Source organism: Zosterops lateralis, assembly GCF_965231275.1.
Source record: "Zosterops lateralis genome assembly, chromosome: 19".
Classification (NCBI taxonomy): domain Eukaryota; kingdom Metazoa; phylum Chordata; class Aves; order Passeriformes; family Zosteropidae; genus Zosterops; species Zosterops lateralis.
Window position 1 is genome coordinate 1,438,799 of NC_139779.1, and position 22,079 is coordinate 1,460,877.

A 22,079-nucleotide genomic window follows, 5' to 3' on the forward strand; every position below is an offset into this window, starting at 1 on the left:
CAGCTGTGTGACCTTTACAGTCTCACTCCAGAGTCCGGGGATGTGGATGTAAGATTGTTTCAAGTCATTTTGATTTTATTACAAACCAAAATACTTCACATTCAGTGGCACCTCAGGTCCACAGGATAATCACTCTTGGGGAACAAACAACAACCCAAATCTCAACACCTCGGATAGGTATTGGTGCAGAGTTTGGGATCTCTTCCATCAGATCCCAAACTTGGGAGCATCCACCACCCCACCTGCTTTGGCTCCCAGGTTTCCTGTGGGACAATATTCCAGCATTACACCTGACAAACAATTTACTCTTCAATAAACACACAAGCTCCATCTGCAGAGAACCACCTTCATCATCCAGCCGATTGCCAAATCCCAAGGTTTGGTGGGGCTGATGTGATGGGGGCTGTGTTTGAGCCTGTGGCACCTCCTCAGGCGCGTCCCTGGTGACACTGAGGGAATAAAAACCCCACAAACAGGAGCTTTGTGCTTTTCACTCCTCTTTTGTGGGAGAACATCAGGGTCCCGAGAACTTTTATATTCCTGTTCCTAAAAGCTGCTGTAGCTTCCAGCCTTCCCAAGGAGCAGAGACTGAAACAGAGGGGTTATATATAACCTGATACCCCCAAACCACACGGGGGGAGCAGCTGAAGCTCCTTGGTTTGTGCAGAGCCCTCCTGCTGGGATATGTGCTAATACCACATAAAAGTAACAACTGTTGAGGAGCTTCCCTGCCATGTCCTTTCCCATCCTTTATCACAATTAGAGTTAAAAAAGACTGGACATACTGCAAGATGTATTTTTACACCCTGGGGCACGTGCTGCTGCCTCTGAGAGCTGCTGCTGATTTAGGAAGGGACACGAGGAGGGAGGAGCTGCATTTCCCTGCCCTGTACTGCACAAAGTGTGACTCTGTCCTTATTCTTTGTCACCATCAGCACAAAAGTACCGTGATCCTCTCTCTCTCTCTCTCTGCAGGCACAGGAGGTGTGAGGAATGAATGCCCATTCAGGTTTAAGATCAGCTTATGTGGTGTGTGATCCTTCCCAGCGCTGCGAGGCAGAGGAATCCTGACAACAGCAGAGTCAAAAGGAGCCCAGACAAATGTCAGCATTCATACAATTTAACAAAGCTCCCTACTTGTTTTTACCAAAAAAAAAAAAAAAAAAAAAAAAAAAAAAAAAAAAAAAAGAAAAAGCCCCAAAAGGTTTTAAACAAAAGGAAACGTCCTTCATTCAACACTGGTAAAAAATCTTTCAACGCTGTCAAAGCGACTTCAAAGCTTCTCCACATCTGCCTGCTCCAGCCAAGCACTGCTGCCTGTCCTCAGGCCTTTGTGATGTACCCTTCTCTGATCAGGAAGTCATAGATTTTCCTGGTTTTGTTCACATCAATCTTGATGAGGGCTCGAGCCTGCGCCAGTCTCAGGCCTCCCTGTTTGTTGCACTCGTTCACTAAAGCAGCTTTATATTCCAAATAGGCTCCAGGGACCAGCCTCACCATCTGACAGAGCTGCAAGACAAAAGGTGAAGTTAATAAACACCAACACTTGTCATGTTCTTCCATTCCCAGAGCCCTGCTGGGGGGAGGAACACGGGGAATATTTTATATTTTCCTGAGAACACTTCCAGCACAGGGGAGGCACTTGGGAATGCCACGAGCTCTTTGGATCCACAGGTAGGGAAGGGAGGAGCCTGCTGGCTGCTGCATCCAGAAACATTCCTGCTGGAAAAATAAAGCAGGAGGAATGGAAGCAAGGCCTGGGCTGGCAGGAGCACAGCTCTCAGTGTGCCCTGTGTGGGCGTTGCTCCTTCCAAAGCCTGGGAAGCACACATGCCACACTTGGAAGCAGCAACTGGGCTCTGTGGCTGGGAGCCAGGGAGGGCATCTGGCTGCTAATCCCCTGCAGACTCAGGCTCTAATACCTTCTACAAAAGCAGCTCTGCTGGCCCCCTCCAGAAGCCTGGCTGTGCAGGGAAGGCATTCTGTGGTTGGAAGTTTGGGGAGGAATGGCTCTGAGCTGTTTGGCTGCACAGCTCCTGCTCAGCTCCCAAATTCCAGCTGCCTTCCAGGAGCTGGAGAAACTGTCTGTCTCCTCCCTTTAATAAGGAAATGCTTCGTGCTCGTTCCTCATGGATAGGAAATTGCAGAATTCCTCAGACCTCAGACTTTCTGTCTCAGCTGACCAGGAAATCAGATTCCACACACACACACACAGAGGCACAGGCTGATGCCCTGCCACCATTATTCCTGTGCTGAATGGAGCCAGAAATGCCAGTTCCACATGGAGCCGTGAGCTGATTCCCAATTTCTGCCAGCTCCAGCCCAGGGAAACACACACACAGGGGAGGCTGAGATGCTTCATGGGCACTGCAAACATGCCTGGGGCAGCCTAAGGACATCTTAGGATTTCTATTAAAAAAATAACAATTTCTTGTTAAAAAAATAACTGAGTTAGAGGACAGGCCTGCACTGGGCTGAAAAACAACCAGTGTTCCTTAAGAAAATTAACTCTTCTGCTGAGCCCAGGCTGGGAGATGGATGTTGTAACAGCACCAAGTTACACCCTGCTGCTCTGCTCCCTTCTTGGCTAAATAACCCAGTTTTGTGCTGTATGTGTAGCACAGGAAATTAAGAAACCAACTGGAAAACCTGAATGATTTTCTGTGAGAAAGGAAGAGTAGTCAGGGCCTGTAAGTGAGGTGATATTCACAGCTCCCCAGACGTGGTGTGGGCAGCCCTGTGCTGTGGAGACACAGTTTATAGAGGATGATCCTTTCCCATCCTTGTCCTCACCTCCTTCTCCTTCTCGTTGAGCTTCTCTGTGCCTGGCAGGCCTGTGAGGTTCAGTGGAGGGGCACTCCGTCTGCCTGTGGAATGAGAGAGGAAATGCTGCAGAATTGGAGCACTTTGGAGGTGGGGTGTGTTACTTTGCTCCTGGGGTGCGTTAGGGAGGCAAATCAACCCAGCCTGAGCCAAGTGTTTACAGGCAGGATCATTCAAAGCTCTGCTGATGCCACAAAAGGTTTGGTTTTGCAATTTCAAGCTCCGTGAAATGTTGCATGAGACTCGTGAGCTGGGTGATTTTTTGGGAGGAACTGTGAGGCACAAAAGGTTTGTGTCAGACTGGCATTGGGCATGGCTCAGCTGGGACTGTCCCAGCTCCAGGGAGGGTGTGCCAGGTGTGCTGAAACCAGCACCTTGTAAGGATGCTGAGACTATTTATTGGTGTGATTAAGCAGCCAATTTCTCTCTGGATTACTGACAACTTCATGAGGCAGAGATTTTTTTCAAATGCCTTTAAATATGATGCAGGTATTGCAAGGCAGATGCAGTTTGGGGATTTTTTTTTTTTTTTTGCCTGTTACCATAAACAGTCCTGAAGGAATATTTATCACAAGGTCATCTGGTATTTCTCATTTTCACTATTGTTTATAACTTTGCTGGCACAGCCTAAACTTTCACAAGGGCTGTCTGCTTGCAGGTTTGGCTTTTTTTTCCTAATAGTTTTGGGGGTTTTTTTTGTAACTTGCAGAGCTCAGGACAAAGTTTGGGTTATTTATTCACACTGGGAAAAGTCTCCCACCCCTGTGCATATTCAGCACTGTTAGAGATAGGTCTCCATCCCAGGATAATTTCCCAAATTTGGCAAAGTGATGAGACCTTGGGAAATGTTTTTCCCAAGGAGCTTGCCCTGTCTCTGGGCACCTGCAGGAACAGAAGGGATCTGGCTGGGTGTGAGGAGCCTGAGCAGAGGGAGCTGAGGGACTGGGGAGAAGCTGGAGTGTGAGCCTGTGGGAGGTGTAAAGGAAGTTATTTCTCAGCACTGCTCCCTCTCCCCATGGCATGGGGTGACTGTGCTAGGAGGAGACATGCCAGAATTCAGTTTTACTCTTTTATAAACCCAGAAAATACCACACTCACACACACAAAAACTACATTAAAGAAAACATATCGAGCCTGCAAAGTCAAGAGCTCAGAATCTGGGAAGTGAAGCATTAATTTGCCCTCTTGTATATTCAGAATGATGCAGCCTTTAATTAGAGCCACGTGGCAGCTCTTCCCCAGCATCGTTCCCTGGGCAGGATGTTTGCTTAATTAGCAACTCTGTGGTATTTTGTTTGGGTTTTTGTTCCACATGTGATGGTGCTTGTAAACACTGGGAGCTGTCACAGCTCCACAGGAACACAGTCCCCTTCATGGGACAAGGGATCCTTGGCAAAAAAAGGAAGTTCATCCCTCATCCCAGACCTTCAGCTGGAAGACACTGTCCTCCCTTCATGGACTCTGACACCCTGAGTTACACAAAGCTGTTGTTTTTTTTTCTCCAAAATATCAGATCTTAGCAATCACCAAATGGGTTTAGAACAGTGTGTGGTGCCCTGAGTCACTGCTTGGGATCCTGACCCAAATTTCTGAGTCTCCTGGAAGAAATGAGGAAGAACATACAGACCCAAGTGTCCACCTCTGAGAGGTTTGATTCAAGTGGTTTAACAGCATCCCCATAAAAACTGGGGCAGAGCCAAAGCCATTCTCCCTGGCAACATTTAACAACCTTGTAGTAAAACTTTATCCCAGTCTCAGTCACCCCACGACCTCAACAAATGGGATGGGAATTTATTTAAGTCTTGTTCATAAAGACCATGACTGACCCCTGAATCTGCTCTTACTGGGCACTGAAAGAAGATGGGTGGAAAAAACCTTAATTTGTGCTTCCAGACTGTGAAATTTCTTTTGTTTCCTGCCTTGCTAATGCAACTTTAGGATGGGTTTTGACCTCTAGTCAGAAAAATCTAGAAATTCAGCAAAAAATCCTGCAGGATATGGGAGTGGAATGACTTGCAGATTGATGTAATGTTGACTTAAGCAGTGCTTAACTGTGAGGTTTGAGCACTGACACTGAAAAAGAGTCAGAAAAAGGCTGTCAGGGAGATATTACTGAGTTCTTAACAGACATCATCTAACACTTACCTGTAGTTGAAGGAACTGGTACTGTGGGAGTCAGGCCAGAATCACTGAAAAGAAAGGAAATTTTCATATTGCCTTGATGTTTTTTTAAGAATAACTGCATGTGTTGGCCCTGAAAGCGCTTCTTCCACAACTTGTAATAATTATACAATTCAACTTGCATAACCCAAGCCCTGACTAGGAGTCAACAGGATTTATAAATATTTAGTGTTCCCACATTGAAAAATATGTCTGAAACCTGTCTGTTTATGTCTGTTAAAAAAAAACCCAACAAAGAAAGGTGGAGGGGGACACAATTAAAAATCCAGTGGAGACTGAGTGGGGAAATTCCAAACCATCTCCTGCACAGGATACACTTCCTTCACCTTGCAGCTTGCTCCCTAAATCCGAGTGCTCATGCAGGGTGATGACACATTAATAATGCTGCTACATCTAAAATCATCTGAAACATTTCAGGCGTCAGCTGTGCCCTCATTAATATCCATAAAGAGCTCATTTCCCTCCGTGACTTCCTGAAATATAAAACTGAGGGGTTGGAGTCCCTCCTTTGCTCAACAAGCACTACTGCTCTCACCCACTTCTCTGCCCTCCTGAATTGTGCAGGCTGCTCCTACTTTGATAAATTTGGAATGGATTTGTTGCTATCAGGCAGGAAAATGAGTTTGATGCAAACCAAACCACAGAATTGAGTTTGATGCAGACCAAACCACAAAATCCCAGCGAGGTTTTGGGTTGGAAGGCACCTCGAAACTCATCGCGCCCCTTGAGCAGGGACACTTTCCATTGGAGAAACTGCTCCAAACCCCCATCCAAGCTGGCTGTGAGCATTCCCAGGATGGGAAAGGTCCCCAGGGCTGTGCTTACATGTCTGCCTGGCGGCTGAGCCACTGCTGGCAGGCGCTGCTGTCCTGGATGTACTGCAGCACCTCCGAGAGCATCGTGCGCTTCAGCCGCTCCTCGTCCCGGCTCTTCTTCAGGTGGTCGTAGGTCCTGGCACCTGTGGCACACACAAACACACCCTGAACTCACACATAAAGGCCTTTTCCTCTGCTTCAGGAAATATATAATATATATAATAGAATATGGTTCAGAACTTTAGGAAGTTCTCTACCTCTGGCCCAAGCTCTGCTGTTCTCCCTCGTGATGAGCACTTGGCACCACAAGGGATTAGATTCCACCCTGCACCCTTTCCCTGGGTCATTTCAGGCCAAAAACAAACAAAAAAAGGCTTCCATGATCTAATTCCAGGATAAAACAGGCCATTCTCATTGATGTGGAGGTCTCAGGCATCTCTCCAAATACCACATGAGTCGACAGGCAGTGAAAGTGTCCCAAGACAAAGCCCTGAGACCACTGTGCCATGACAGAAATATTTTTTAATGAAGCTTTTGCAAAGTGGTGCCCAGGGCAGAGCTGTGTTAGACACTGTGATCTCCAAGCTGATGGCTCAAACCAGCTCTAAACCAGCCCAGCATCATTGCTGAAGCCTTGCTCAGCTCCAGAGCCTCTATGAACTAAGTGTCTTTTTATTCAACACATCCTGAATGTTGTAAAATCATCTTTCCCTTCCTTGATGGATGGGAACGGGCTGAATAATGCATCAGGTACTTACTGCAGAAATTGGTGATTCCTGCTGCTCTGTATTCCTGGAGTCTCTTTATTTCCCTGCGCAGCTCAAACTCCACTGTTGGGCCCCACCAGGGAAAACCAGAGAAGCAAAAGTGGGTCAGTGGGGTGGACTGGGAACGTGGCTCTTTGTTATTTGCCTGCACAGGTCAGCCCTGAACACACAAACCACAGCCAAGGTGAACCTCCCTCCACAAAATCTCAATCTCCCTGTGTCCTCATATTCCTTGGTCACAGATTTCAGCTGGTTTCCAGCATCTCAGAAAAGGCATTTTCTCTTCATGCTTTGATAGCCCCTTTGCTATACCCTAGACAAGCCAAATAACAATAATTTGGGATTTCTAGAAGGCATTTCAATAGGTTTGAGGAACTACTCCAGCCAGGCTCCTTCTACATCAAATATTCTCTTGGAATTATGATTTTCCGAGCTGGACCTTCCAAATTTTTTCCTTGCAGACAATTTTTTTTTCCCTGCAGTCAGTAGGATGAAATCATGAAATGTTTTTTTTTTTTTTTTGCTCAGAGATATTTCCTGCCTGTTGCTTTCATCAGCTGCCTTCCAGCACTGCTTGGTTTTACAGGGAGCAAATTTCCTTGTGGATTTATTTCCTGCTGCTGCTCAGGAGACCTGTGTAATGACTGGCAGGTTCACCTGAGGATCTGCAGCCACTACAACAACAAATCCAGGTCCCAGGAGGAGCAGCACTCCCAGGTAAGACTCATGATTCTGCAGGATCATGCCCTTGGTATTTCACACAGGGTGTCCTGAAAACACAGGGCACAACTACGTAAATGCTTTGTTCTTTCTAATGAGCAACAACTCTCCCAGTTTAAGTCACAGAATGAAGCAGGATGTGGTGACTCGGACTGGAATCTGCCTAAATGCAGGCTCTGGGATGATTCAAGGGATGGAACAATGCCTCTCCCCTAAGGTAAGGACATAATGACCACTGCACTGTGTAATTATGTGACATAGAATAGATTAACCTGAGTCTTTCAAAGAATTCAGTTGGCTGCCAGCTCCCAATCTCTCCACACAGACCTAATATAGGGATTTTATTCTTTCCCCAATACAGAGTCCCAGTAAATAAACAGTGGTCCTCAGATTAAAAAAAAAAAATCACCTCTAACACTGAACAGAATGTTCAGTCAGCTGTGAACCCAAATGAAGAGCTGAGTGGAAAAAAACCCCACTCTGCTGCCCATTCAACGCATCAAACCACAAATGGATTTGTTTTCCTCAGGTGGCTGGATGGGGGAGGAGGAGAAAAACCACCTCCTGCCCTCCAGAAGAGGGATCTATTTAGGCAAGAGATGATGCAAGCCCCGTGTGTGTGTGTGTTTGTGCAGAGCGGGACTCACGCGCGTGGCTCTCGATGAACTTGTCGTGCTCCACCGGCCCCAGGATCCGGGCAAACCTCCTCATGGTCTCGTACAGCTCCTGCACCTCCTTGGGGTAACGCCTTTCCAGAACTAGAGCAGGGTAAAATGACACTTGTTACCACTCCTGCTGCCAGGAGAAAACACCTCTGGGGGGATCAAATCAGCACCAGCTTCGAGATCGCCTAAAAATTCATTTCATACTCAGCAGCTACAAAGTGCTGAGTAAAAAGCAACAGAAGTTACAGCCCTTAAGGTCCTTAAGGTGTAAAGGGTGATATTTAAATGTTGGTTGGTTGTTTCTCACAAGAGTGAGGTGCATTTAAAGGCCTGAGTTTCACTTTCCCCCTTTTCCCCCACTCAGCAGAGCCCCAAAATGCTCCTGGAGAGCAATTCTGAGGCAATAAATAAAACACTGAGCTGGGAGTAGCTTGAACCAGACAGCTGGAAACAGCTGGGGCAGGAAATCTGCTGGAATTTAGAACCTCTGAACATGTTCCAGTATGAACAAACCACACTGGTGACCTGGAAATGGTGAATGTGTGAAGTTTTGCCACTTTGAAGTGAAGCAGTTACACCTGATACTCACTCTGAAATTTCCTGAGGTTGATCAGGCCGTGATCTCTTATAATTCTGGAAATGAAAGAAAATTATATTAATAAAGGCCATTACTCCTGCATTGCCTCACAAACATAAAGGCTTCAGAAGAAACTTTGATTTTGACCATCAGAGGGGTCTAAAACTAAACATGAATGAAATTTCCCTAAGCCCAGGGCTGGCTGGAATGGAAACATGATGCAGCGTGTCTTTAATCAGGGTAAATTTTGGACAGTGCTGTGCATTAGCCCTGAGCACAAAGGGAGCTGCAATCACTTTAAAGATTGGAAATTGCTTCTTTAGGCCCAGATTTCACATCTACAGCATCTTATAACTTTTCTTTCCAAAATCAGAGGTAATGAATGTGTCATGAACATGATTTCCTGCTCCAGAGAGACACAAACATCCCTCTGCTAAAGCACAGGGTAGAGCTGGACTGTAAATGCCACCCCTGGGAACAAGAGAAAGGAATTTTCTCGTGGCAGTTTGGGTTTTAAAGAGGAAACTCTGGGCTTGAACTGCCCCTGACAGGATCAGGGGAAGGAGCAGAGGGAAAAGCAGGTGCCTGAAAAACCCCTTTGTCACCAGATGAGCAGTGCCACTGCTCTGTGGTGGCTCCACTCTGGCAAATGAGACACCACAGAGCTGGGCTCTCAAGGTCAGGTCAGAACTTGCTTTATAAAATCCATTAAATTTCCTTTGCTGTGCACAAAACCCTCCTGGCCCGTGCACAGTCACTTTTCTGAGAGTGACATCAGCACTTTTGGGTCATTTTTCCAGATTTTTTGTCTCATCCTGCTGTTGAAACCTCACAAAACCTCACCACAAGAGTTATGAAGAGCCCTGGAGCACTATGACAAGATTGATCATCATGGAAATTACACCACATAAATACCTTTTTATTTATGAATTATAAAGAACCAGGTCAATCCTTCCTGTCACTCAGCAGAACTGGGTAGTTTTATGAGGAGAACTGGAGCAGCCTCACTTCAAATCACTAATTCTTCCAGCAGGGAATAATCCAGCAAGATATAATTTTAAATATTGAACAAAGTATTTCGAAGTTATAATAAAACTTAATTTAATTAATAGATTGAGTCATTCTACAATGCTGTCAGATGAGCTGAATAAATTATTCAAGCCCACGTCAGCAATAGAGTTATCTTCAGTGTGGAAAACTAACTTAGGGACCACGAGGAATTAAAAATAATGATGCCAATATTTCTGGGGGAAAAAAGTGGGGGTCCAACAATCAGTCACAGTCTGGCAGGATTTTATTTTTTTTTCCCCTGAAGTAGGAAATTAATGATGTGTAATCCCTCAGCATTGCACAGGGAAGGAAAAAAAACCACAGTTCCTGCTTCAAAACTCACTTTTTCCGTCTCTGCCTCTCCTTTAACCTGGAATGATAGATATCTACAACTGCAATCTTCAGAGCTGCAAAACACAAAGATTAAAGAATTCATAAGCAATGCACTGCAGGAGGCTGAATTTCGAGCTTTTATGTTCCCATTAGGCTGAAATGGTCACTGCTCTGCTGGTTTAAAAATCCTCAGGCAATTTTCCAGTGGCATCACCTCATTAGAGACAAACCTGCAGTCCTGCCTACCTGGGGAAGGTTTTTTTTGTTTGTTCCTGCCAAATTCATCACTGTAAATACACTCATGTAAACATAAACCTGGGCAGATCCTGAGAATTCCTCTTCCTCCTTGGGTTGTTTTGTTACCAACACTTATTTGTCCCTTCATACATGAAATTTTCAAGTATTTTTTCTCCTTAAAAAAAGATTTCAAGATCTGAGGTGTCATCTTTGGGTAAAAGGTTTATTTTCCCAGAATGAAGAACTCCAAAAAGCAGACACAGCTCTGAGCTGTGAGGACTCAAAGCAGCTTTTGCTACAGTTGTTTAAAAACATCTGGAAAAGTCCAGCTTGTTAACTCCCAAACTTCTCTGTCTGCCAGGAGAACAAAGAATAACTCAGGACAGTGTGAAGGAGCCCAGGAAAAAGCCAAGCTCATTAGAAATCATATCCTCCCCAAAATCAAACAGCCACTCACAGAGCCTGCAGCTCCTTTTTTTTTTTTTTTTTTTTTTTTTTTTTTTCCTGCAGCCATTAGCTTAATAAACTTTTTTTTTTTCTTTTTTTTTGGGTAAATTCTGGAAAGACAAGGTAAAGAGACACTCATCACCTTCCCTTCCCTCGCTCTGTTAGGTAACACACAAATTCTGGGTCATTAAATGAGTGTAGAGATGGCTGATTTTTAGTGGTTTTTTTATTATTTTTTAACTTTATATTAATAATTTCCCTGTGCTCTCAGAAGGAAGAGGCTCAAGGATGGGCAGTGGTTTAGAGGCTGTGACACAACAACCATTTTTTTTTAGAAAAAGGGGAACTGGGTTGGGGACAGAACTCAGGATCCACTTCTCTCTGTAGTTACACAAAAAGAGCAAAACTGATTTGTGGCAGTTTATTGATTGTACTCTCGGATTAATAATTAATAATGCAATTAAGAAGTGTGGTTATGTGTCTGTTTTAAATATGGATGTGGGTGTAAACACCAGGAAGCCCCCAGCCTCTGGGAAATTCATCCCTGCACCCCTCTGGGTAATCAAATTTCATACAAACAGGGACAGCTGAAGCCCAAAAGCTCAGGAGCTTGATCCCAAAAAAACCCTTCAGCTTATCCCAAATTGATCTGACATTAATCTAAAAGGATTCTGTATGAGATAGGAGAGGTGCTGCAATAGTCCTACTTATTTTTCCAAATTTCTTGCGTTTTCCAGCCTCACTGTGTGTGTTTTCACAGCGAGGGATTTAAGTTTCCTAATTCAGAGAACAAGCAGAGATGGCAAATTCCCCTTTGTGCTGAAACGTGGGGACGAGGAACTGGGAATGCAGCAAGTTAAACATGAATGAAATCCATTAGGAAGGGCTGGAAATTGGTGCCAATTTATGGAAAATATTTTTGTACTTTTGAAACCCTCTGCGAGCTCAGCCAACTTGTTATTTTCTGGGGTTTGTGTGGGCAGAGCTTAATAAGTACATGCAGAAACTGCACTGGAGAACCTCTATAAATATCCCAAGTAATTATGCACCTCTAACCATGGAGTTTTGATGCTTTCACCTGAGTGCACAATATTCCAAAGAAATGATGATCAGCTGGGGAGAGGAAGGAACAAATGAGAAGGGAAAAAAAAAAAATAAAAATGGAGCTTCAGCTTCCAGTGAAATTAGTATTTGCTGCCCTTTTGGAGGGGGCTTTTGTTTTTAATAGCCATATTCACACAGGAGCAAATCTGGAATGCATGAATAACTCTGACTACTACACTGCTACACGCTGCATGGAAATGAGAGAGGAGATGCTGGGGGAATGAGAATTATCTGCCTGTGCTTTTCCCCCTGTTTCCTGGAGGGGAGGCACTTGTTTGTGCTCAGTGTCCACTCTGGGCTCTGATAAGGCCCCACTGATAAGCACCAATTCAGGGCTCCTTCCTCTGTCCCAAAAACCAAACCCTCAAATATTTTTGGTTTCTCCAGAGTGCATCCAAAACAAAGTTTCTTTGCTTTTCATTCCTCTCTTGGTCTGCAGAAAAAAAAAAAAAATAAAAATTGTTGAGTCCTAATGAGTGAGAGCTTTGTTCCATGGGAGAGAACCTGCCCTGGCAGGGATAATGGGAAGAATGGAAAGTAATCCCAGTAAACAGCCTGTGGGACCTGTGTGTGCTGGGCTGGGGATGAACTGAAGGACTGAAGTCCAAATTTACCCACCCTGGAGCAAAGCAGGACCCATGGCAAACAGTTTATCTGCCTTTGGAGCATGGCAGCAACTTCCTTCCCCAGCAGAACAAACACCACGTTCTGTCAGGAAGGACACTGAAACTGCCTTGCAGCTTAAAAAAAAATCAAATTTCCCTGCCAGTTTTGCAGCCTATTTCCACTCACTTCTAAATCTGTGGTTTCAGCAATTACTTTGCAGTGTTAGAAGTGAAAAAAATCATTTACATGAGAAGGGGAAGGGAGGGGAAAAAAAAAAAAAAAAAAGCTGGGAAAAAGATAAATTACCAACGTTCTAATTCAGCCTGATGAAAACTTGTAGTTCATGAAATATTCAAGCACTGTGGGCTGAATTAGGGTTGTAACTGGTTGGTGCTTTTGATCTGTCCATTATGTTTTTTGTGTAACTGCAATATATATTTGCATGCCCTCACTGTACTGCCAAGCACTGAACAAAAGAGAACAATTCCAGAATTTAACTGAAATGTGAGAGATTTCATGGAATTTTTTTTTTTTTTTGCCATCTCGCTAATGCCAAGAAGTGAGTGAGTGATGCTGTGAGCTCCTGTGGGGTGGGGAGAGCTGGGGATGCAGCAGGTACCGGTTCTGACTTCCCACCTTGTATTAAATGGCATTTTCTTGTGGGAATACCTAGAAATTGTTTAGAGTGACACAGAGAAATCAAACAAATTTATAAAAAATATATATATATTTATAGATTTATCTCATGTGTCATATATAAGATATAACACATCAGAAAGCAGAGGTTGAGCAGCTCAGATCTAGAACTTCTTAAAAATATATATTTTTACAAAATATTATAAAGGGAACAAGGGGGGATTCCACTCCAATGGAAGCACAAATATTCCCGTGGGATGTGCAGCCCTGAGCACCCAGAGGAGGAAAGAGAGACCACAGAAACTGCTCTGGCTGGGCTGTTCCCAGGGCCCAGCCTGAGTGACTTGCAGAAAATGCAATATAAAAGGAGATTTCAAAAATTAATCTTGAACCCAGTGAGGTTTAATGTGTAGCAGGAAAACAAACTGAGGATTTTCTTCCCAACCTGAGGCCCCACTTGGGTTTTCTCTGGGCTGTAAAATATGTTATAAAATGTGTCCCATTCTCACCTTTACCCCCAGGTTGTCTCACAGCCCCCTCTGCCCATCAGCTCAAAGCACAAAAGCTCCTCAAACCACCTCAGCTCTCAAGAGCCACATGTTGAGCCATTTCCTTCCCCCTGGGCTCCTACATTTGGGTTCCAAAATTCTCTCTGAGCCCTTTAAAACTGCAGGACAGGGAGGATGTGGCTCCTTCCTTTTTTTTTTTTTTTTTTTTAATAATAAATTACAGAAGTGAAAGATCTCATTCCAAATTCTTTGGAAAAGAATTCCTTCTCTCCCCAAGATGTCTCAAGTGAAAGGGGAAAAAAGCTGGCTGCACCCTGGGACTTCATTTTTGGGAGGTTTTTCTCTCTCCTGGGACAGCTGTGGGAAAGCAGATGCCAGAATTCCTGGGCAAGGAGACCCAAAATGCTCCACAACCTCTGGCAAGCACTTTGCACAGAGCAAATAAACGCCTGACATCTCTCCCCAAACACTGGAGACAACTGAAGGATGGAGCAGAGAACACCCAATGAAATTATCAGGCAAAAAAATATTGGCCAGACTGGGGGGAAGTATTTTTTCACACAACAGGTAATTGAATTGTGAACTCCTAATTGGATTGTGGAAGTCCCTGTTGCAGGATGTGCAGGAGCACAGGCAGATCCAGCTGGAGCAGGAGTTTGCAGAGCTCCTGCAGGGTGGGACCTGCCAGGAGAGGCCCCAAATGACTCTCTCTTCCTGGGAGGAAGGCAGGTCAAAGTGAAGCTGCAAAACCCTCTTGATTGAACATGAATCTACCAGTTAATGTGCAGAAATAGGAGATCATTTGGCTTTTTCAGTTCACCAGGACTCAGAACAGGATGGAATCCCTGCCATGGCCTCGAGCCAGTCCCCCTCTCCATAAATGCTGAAAGGGGAGAGGCTGACACAGGACTCTCAGGACCTTCCCTGAGCCAGGGGAGTTTGCATTCCTAAAGCCCCTGAGTGCACTGCTCAACTTCAAACTGCTGTTTGCAACTTTGCCAGGGCTGTCTGTGCCGAACAGGATTTGTCTGTCTCCAAGGGATGCAAAAAGGCTTTAGCTCAGAACTGCCTGACACAGATGGCAGAATTCTGAGGCACAAACACAGGACTTTTAAACCCTGTGTGTACTTACAAATGTGGGGAAAAGCAGGATCTTTTTTCCTCCCTGTGGATTAAAATGTCACTTTGGTAATTCCTGTTATTTCATGTTATTAAGGCAGTCAAGAACTCAGAGCAGGAACTGGGCTCACACAAGCACCTTGACAATAAAAAGGAAGTTGTCACCACACAGCTGGTGCTGCTCTAACTCTGGGAATGCTGAACAGATTAAAAAAAAATCACACAGCTTCGAGTCCAACACTTTTAATGTGTTTTACATTAACTACACACCTCCTCCTGTATTAATACCTACACTGACAGATTTAATGCACTAAAAACCCAAACGTGAAACCCCATACATTAAAAGTGTATGTTCCCTTTTAAAGTGTGTGGAGAAAGAAAATGAAAAGCTGCACAAGGCATCTGAAACAGTTTTCAGACTGGGTACAAAAAAAAATATGGCACTTACCATGCAAAATGTCTGAATCATCTTCTACAAAATCAATATCTCTCAAATCCCACTCAGCATAGTTGTCAAACTCCTGTTCAGAGGTGATTAATACATTGTCACTAACCAGCACTCAAATATTGGCCTCAGGTTTCAGAACATGCAGGAGGAACAGAGATATTTCCTCAGACACAAAGGTTCAATCCTTGAGCAATAAACAGCACAGGGGAGCTTTACCCGGGGAAAAGGTGTGTGATGGCTGCAGCAGGGGCAGGATGTTGTGACAGGACAGGGGGAATTAATCAGGGCATGACTCCCTGACTGTGCTGGAAACCAGTCACAGAATGTCCTGATGTGGAAGGGACTCACAAAGATCACCAAGTGCAACCCCTGGCCTGGCTCAGGACACACACAGGAGAGTTTTGTGTGTGGTTTTTGGGTGCTGACTGTGCTCAGAGGTACCAAAACAAGCCCCTGCATGGCGGAACTCATTCCTCCAAGGACAGGGGGAAGAGCAAGGACAGCCAAGAGCAGGGAAATCATCTCTCAGGAGATGTCTGGGGCAGGGCTGTGTGTGCTCCCCTCGGAGCTGGAGCTGACCCTTTGGCTGAGCAGCCAATTCCCAGTTCCCAGGTGCTGCAGGGCCACCCCCGGATGGACAGATGGACAGAGGGACAGACGGACATCTGGTGGCAGCAGCACATCCTGCAGCCTGTGCTGCCTCCCCCGGCTCTGTGAGCCACCAGCGCCACCTCTGGCATCAAATCCTCAATTAATCCCGGGGTTTAATCACGGAATTTACACAATCCACGGGTTTAATCTCGATTTGGAAGGCTCAGAGTCCCAACTCCCTGCTCCTCACAGGGATAACCTTTAATGAAACCACAGCACCAAGAGCATCCCTCAGTCCTCCTGTGCCCTCCTGTGATGTTTTTTAAATGAAAAGCAAAGACAGGCAGGGGTAAAACAGGGCTCTGTGTGTGTTGAGCTTGCGCCCAGCAGCAAATTTAAAATAGTTTTTAAAATTATTTTTAAATTCTTACCTCAACAAAGTCAGCTCTGGCTGGCATGTACCCAGCCATGTCCCTGGAGAGCAAGGAGTCAAAGGTGGGCCTTGGGGGATCATCAGCAGCTGGAAAAAATAAAGGTTTTCAGTTGTTGAGTAGAGCTTGAAATACTTTTTTAAGGCTCTGTAAATAAGTGTTTATTTTGCAGGAAAAGTGGGAATAATTAGTTGAAGAAAAATACCCTGATTGGGCTTTTATTCAGTGTTATAGTCAGAGTTCATCCAGAGAAAAATGCAGCAATCTGAGATCTTTGTGGCATTCTCAGGAGTCAAACACAAATTGAAGGTAATAAACAGGTAATAAAATGTAAACTTTACATTTTGGAGCTAAGCATCCCCCTCTAAACCTCTGCAGATCCCTGGGGCTCAGAGTGCAGGTTCTTTTTAGTTAATAGCAACAGGAGTGTTAAATCTGCCTCCTTCTTCTGGGGGCCATTGGCAGAGCTGCAATTAAAGGCAGAGAACTCCCAGTTTTTACAGCTGAGGAGCTCAGTGTTTTACAGACAATAATAGTCTGAGGCTCACAGTGCACTCGTGCAGGAGCTGAGCATTGTGTGTCCCATGGCACAGATAAAACAGGCTGAGGCACAGGGAGTTTGTCTTGGCCCAGGGCACATAAAAATATCAATAACAGCCAGGGACAGGAGCAAAAATTGCCCAGTTCTTACTGTTTAGCTCTAAGCACTTCAGTGGGAAATGTAAAGCTCCAGACAGGCTCACCCAGAGAGGCTGGGGAGCTCTGCAATGAACAGCTGCCAGACTGGGGGAATGCTAAAGATGTGAAATGCAAGGAAAGCTGAGAATTTGTGAACTTGCTGCAGACTGTTTTAACAGGCAGCTTTCAAGGGAGAGGTGTGAAATCAGCGTGGTTGAAAGGAGTGATTTTTTATGAGAAATTAAATCAGCAGTGAGGCCTGGGACACGGCGTGGACACAGCAGTGTGCACATGTTCAGAGGAAATGTTGGGAGGCAGAAAAGTTCTGCCTTTTCAGTTCTCTTTGCTGTGCTGGACAGGGTGAGAACCACACTGGTATTTATCCTGAGGGACACACTTTGGGGTGGATTATAATCCAATGGATAAAACACCTAGATTTCTGCTGGGGTGATGATTCCTGTGTGCTCTGGCTGTGGAAGAACTTCTACTTCTGAGACTCTGATGTTTGTGTCAAACCTTGCTGTGTCCTGCCTTTTCCCATGGAATTGGGAAAAAAATTCTCTCCTACTCCATTTAGCAGAACAAGTTATTCCTTTGGGAATGAAAACAAACAGGATCTGTGGTGCCTGTCCTCCCCAGAGCTGCTGATCCCAGGCAGGGCAGGGCAGGGCAGGGATACTCACAGTGGAAGGGAATGGCTGTCTCGTGGTGCTGAGCCTCCTCTGCCTGTTTCAGGTTCAGCAGGGTGGAGGCAAACAGGGGGTTGTTGATGAAGTGTTTCATGTAGTGCTTCTCACACTCCTCCTTGGATTTGGTGCACATCTGGTTGGCCACGTCCTGCCTGGAGTGGGGAGAGGGGGAGGCTTTGTGTGAACAGCACAGAAATGTTGGTTTTTTAAAAATTTCTCCAGTGGGAAAAGATAATTCTGGACAAGAGGTTGGTTGTGTGCAGAGGACTGGCCTGTGGTGGTGTCTGAACTCACATTCTCAGTATCAACACTCCCACCAAGGAGCATTTTTGGGTGTCCATGAACAATGAAATTCACTGTTTTCATACGGGAAACTCTCTGGCTGATGGAATCAGGCTTGAAATTCACTCATGTTATCTGAGAGCTTTTTACACATTTTACTGACTCCAGGTAATGGTAAACTCTTTAACCAGTTACTAGTCTTACTTCTGACAACAATATGCACCAAAGAACGCCCAGTTCTGCTTCTGTAAATTCTGGAGTTCTGTACTTTTAACACAATTATTTTTAATAAAGGAGAAGGTAAATAACTCATGAAAACAGGCTCTGATACTCCAGCCTTCCACTTTAGCTGCTGAATTAGTGTCTCACCCAGAATAAATCACTGAACAGTCAATGTGCACTGATGAATTCAGCAGTGAGATCCAAGGAAAAGAGAGAAAAAACTGCCCATCACTGACTGAGATTGGCTGAACCACTGAATTCTCACCAGTTCCCAAATCCACAGTCCATCACAGCTTCCAGCAGAGACATTTCCTCTTGAGCTGTCCAGTTGGGGTCCAGGACAGGGAAGTCAGATGTCTGGAGAAGAGAAAAGCAGAACAAACTGTGATCCTCTGTTCCAACCCACCCCAGAAAGGGAAAAGAGGTTCTGAACCACTGGTTGACACATGAGATAATTCTGGTAGTTTTAAACTTTCACAAAACCTGATTGAATAATTATTAGATTATTTAAGGTATTGGGTTATCAGCCACAGCAAATACTGGTACATGTTGTGTCTCCCAGCTGTAATTCCACAATGTCATACCATGAAACACAGTAAAATTACTGGAGACTTTATGAATTATTAATTTTGAGGAAGAAGAACCAAGCCTAGAGAAACAGAAGTCAATGTACCTGGTTAAAGGACTGCAAGTCTAGTGAGGTGCATTGTGCCATCCAGGCACAACAAAAAGATGCAGCTGTAAATGACTCCACTACTCCATCCTGTCCCAGGTGGGTATTTTAATTTTTAAAATAATTTTCAACCTCTGAATCAATGAATTGCATCACTTAATCTTTCAATGTAATATGGAAGCAAGGGTCCCTAACTCCTGGGAAGGTGAGCAGGTGTTATCCAAAAGGAATAACATTTACCATTATCTCATAGGTGTGATCACTTTGATGCTTCTTGTATTCAAATCCTCGGGTGAAACACTGCAGAACAAAAAATCAGAATTGTGTTACTTTTGCCCTGAAAAGTGATCCCTTTTTTAAGCTCCATTCTCTGCCCTCCTGCCCACGTCTCCATCCTTCACCCTCCAAATTCTGTTTGTCATTTCCCTGAGCAAAGCAGTGTGCTGATCCATATCTGGAGAGATTCACTGGCCCCAGGGAGGTTTTGGTGGCTGTCCCAGAGCAGAGAGAGGCTCAGCCCTGCTGCTGGCACTCACCTGCAGGCACAGCAGGAAGGGAGGGGGGCCACACTCAGCACATTTCACGTAGGGCTCTGTCAGGTACGAGGAGCAGCCTCGGCACGGGGGTTTATCAAAAGGGTCACCTGGGGAAAACAAAAGGAAATCTTCTGGGACACGAGCACAGCAATGCTTTGGCAGCCCCTAAATTCACCTGTGCCCAGCCCAGGTTGTTGTAGGTCCAGCTCAGGATGTTCTGTGATTCTGTGGGTTTTAAATGAACTCAAATTGTGCGACAAAATAAATAAGAGTGTTTATTTAGATTGATAACAAGGTTATAATGGCTTCAAACTCAAAGAGAGCAGGGTAAGATTGGAGGATTGGGAAGAAATCCTTCCCTGTGAGGGAGGTGAGGCTTTAGGACAGGGTGGCTGCCCCTGGATCCCTGGAAGTGGCCAAGGCCAGGTTGGATGGGGCTTGGAGCAGCCTGGGATAGTGACAGTGTCCCTGGCCCTGGCAGGGTGTGTAATTGGATGGGCTTTAAGGTTTCTGCCAACCCAAACCAGTCTGGGATTCTGTGATTATGATTTTTTCCAAGAAAATGGATTCAAACCAGCTCAATTATAAGCAGAGAGAAATAAGACAAAACTCACACTGAATCATTTGTGTGACCACGTCCCCAAAGTGCCACACTTGCACATTTTTTAACACTTTCAGGGATGGTGACCCCAAAATGCCACTGCTGCAAGAAATCCTTGTACCATGCAGGTTTTCCACGCCCAGATGTGGGAGCTGATTTATCTGATGGCACTTACTGCTGAAGGAGGCCAGGCGCTCCATCCCTCCCCCCTGCTGCTGCTCGTGCTCCTTGGAGGAAAACTTCTCCCAAACTGTGTGTCCCAAAGGGAATTCTCCCCCTGCAGTGCCCTCTTCGAGGGTGTGATCCTCCCAGGATGTCCTGAGCAGAGCAGAAGGGCTGTTAGCAGCCTTCAGACCCCATTCCACACGGATCAGTCTGCTCTCTGGGTACGGGGAGAAATCAAACACGGAGATGTGGGATGCTGAGCAGAGAGTTATGAGTAACTGTTGTGCAAGGAAGTGCTGTGCACCTCCCAGAAGCAATCCCCATATCCCATATCCCACTCCCCATATCCCACTCTCCCATATCACAATCTGCGTATCCCAGTTCCCACTCCTCCATATCCCACATCCCAATCCCATATCCCATACCCCATATCCCATACCCCCTATCCCATATCCCATACCCCATACCTCATATCCCTATCCCATATCCCATACCCCATACCTCATATCCCAATCCCATATCCCATACCCCATATCCCATATCTCATATCTCATACCCCATATCCCCTATCCCATACCCCCTATCCCATATCCCCTATCCCAATCCCATACCCCATATCCTATATCCCATATCCCATATCCCATACCCCATACCCCATATCCCAATCCCATACCCCATATCTCATATCCCATACCCCATATCCCCTATCCCATACCCCCTATCCCATATCCCATACCCCATACCCCAAATCCCATATCCCAATCCCATATCCCATATCTCATATCCCATACCCCATATCCCCTATCCCATACCCCCTATCCCATATCCCATATCCCATACCCCATACCCCATACCCCATATCCCATATCCCAATCCCATACCCCATACCCCATATCCCATATCCCAATCCCATATCCCATATCTCATATCCCATACCCCATATCCCCTATCCCATACCCCCTATCCCATATCCCATACCCCATACCCCATACCCCATATCCCATATCCCAATCCCATACCCCATACCCCATACCCCATACCCCATACCCCATATCCCAATCCCATATCCCATATCCCATATCCCATATCTCATATCCCATACCCCATATCCCCTATCCCATACCCCCTATCCCATATCCCATACCCCATATCCCATAGCCCATATCCCCTCTCCAGCCCCGGCTGCCCCTCTCCCCATCACCACCAGGCGGCGCCACTACCCGGCCCCGGCAGGCCACGCCCCCTCCCAGGCCCCGCCCCCTCCGGGCCCCACCGCGGCCCGCGCGGTTCCGTGAGGATCGCGCGCGCTCCCGGCGCCCCGGTGCCCAAACCCCGCTCTCCGCGCTGCCCCCGGCCCTGCCCGGCCCCGGTGCGGCCCTCTGGGGGCGGTAGGGGGGTAACCGCGGCCGCCGGGGCCGCCTCTCACCTCGCTCGGGGCGGCGGGTCGGGCCCGCGCGCGCCCCGCCGTGCGCACGCGCCGGGGCGGGCCGGGCCGGGCTGGATCGGGCGCCCCCTGGCGGGCCCGGTGCGCGCAGCAAGGCCCCGCCCCTCACCGGGTCTGAGGGCGGCGGGCACGGCCGGGGGTCCTGGGGGGGGGGTCCCGGGGTCTGGGAAGGGTCTGGGGTCACACCGGGGAAGCTGCAGAGGCCGTGCCACACGGGTATCCCGCGGGGAAGAGCCCTCAGAGCCCTCAGAGCCCTCAGAGCCCCTCTGCCCGCCCGAGGAGAGAGCCCCGCGGCTTTCCCCCGGTTCCCGGCGGGGCTCGGCCTTCAGGGGCATCCTGCCAACTCTCGAGGTGGCAAAGGGGTGATTTTCATGGGGAAAACCTCTCCAGAGGCCTCCCACGGCTCTGTGAGAGCAGGTACGGCAGGAACTGCTCCTGTGGGGGATTAGAGCGGGGTGTAAGGAGGGAGAAGCGAAGGAACCTTAAGGCTCGTCCGGCCCCACGCCCTGCAATGGCAGGAACACCTTCCACTGTCCCAGGCTGCTCCAAGAGCATCTTCCACTGCCCCAGGCTGCTCCAAGAACACCTTCCCCTGTCCCAGGCTGCTCCAAGAACACCTTCCTCTGTCCCAGGCTGCTCCAAGCCCCGTCACAGAATCACAGAATGTGCGGGTTGGAAGAGACCTTCAAGATCATCGAGTCCAACCCAGCCCCAACACCTCAACTAGATC

General features: G+C 46.6%; 1 protein-coding gene across 1 annotated transcript; it reads right to left on the bottom strand.

The window, feature by feature from the left end:
- Nucleotides 1–1,148: 1,148 nt before the first annotated feature.
- On the bottom strand, nt 1,149–20,141 carry TADA2A (transcriptional adaptor 2A). Its single transcript, XM_083875020.1, has 15 exons — nt 19,916–20,141; nt 19,140–19,246; nt 18,844–18,903; nt 18,196–18,287; nt 17,421–17,578; nt 16,060–16,148; nt 15,038–15,110; nt 9,942–10,005; nt 8,561–8,604; nt 7,954–8,064; nt 6,578–6,649; nt 5,830–5,962; nt 4,969–5,012; nt 2,794–2,867; nt 1,149–1,509 (listed from the first exon to the last, which is right to left on the bottom strand). Exons 1-15 carry the CDS (start codon nt 19,938–19,940, stop codon nt 1,324–1,326), a joined length of 1,332 nt encoding a protein of 443 aa, XP_083731146.1. The 5' UTR covers nt 19,941–20,141; the 3' UTR covers nt 1,149–1,323.
- Between the last annotated feature and the right edge of the window lie 1,938 nt (nt 20,142–22,079).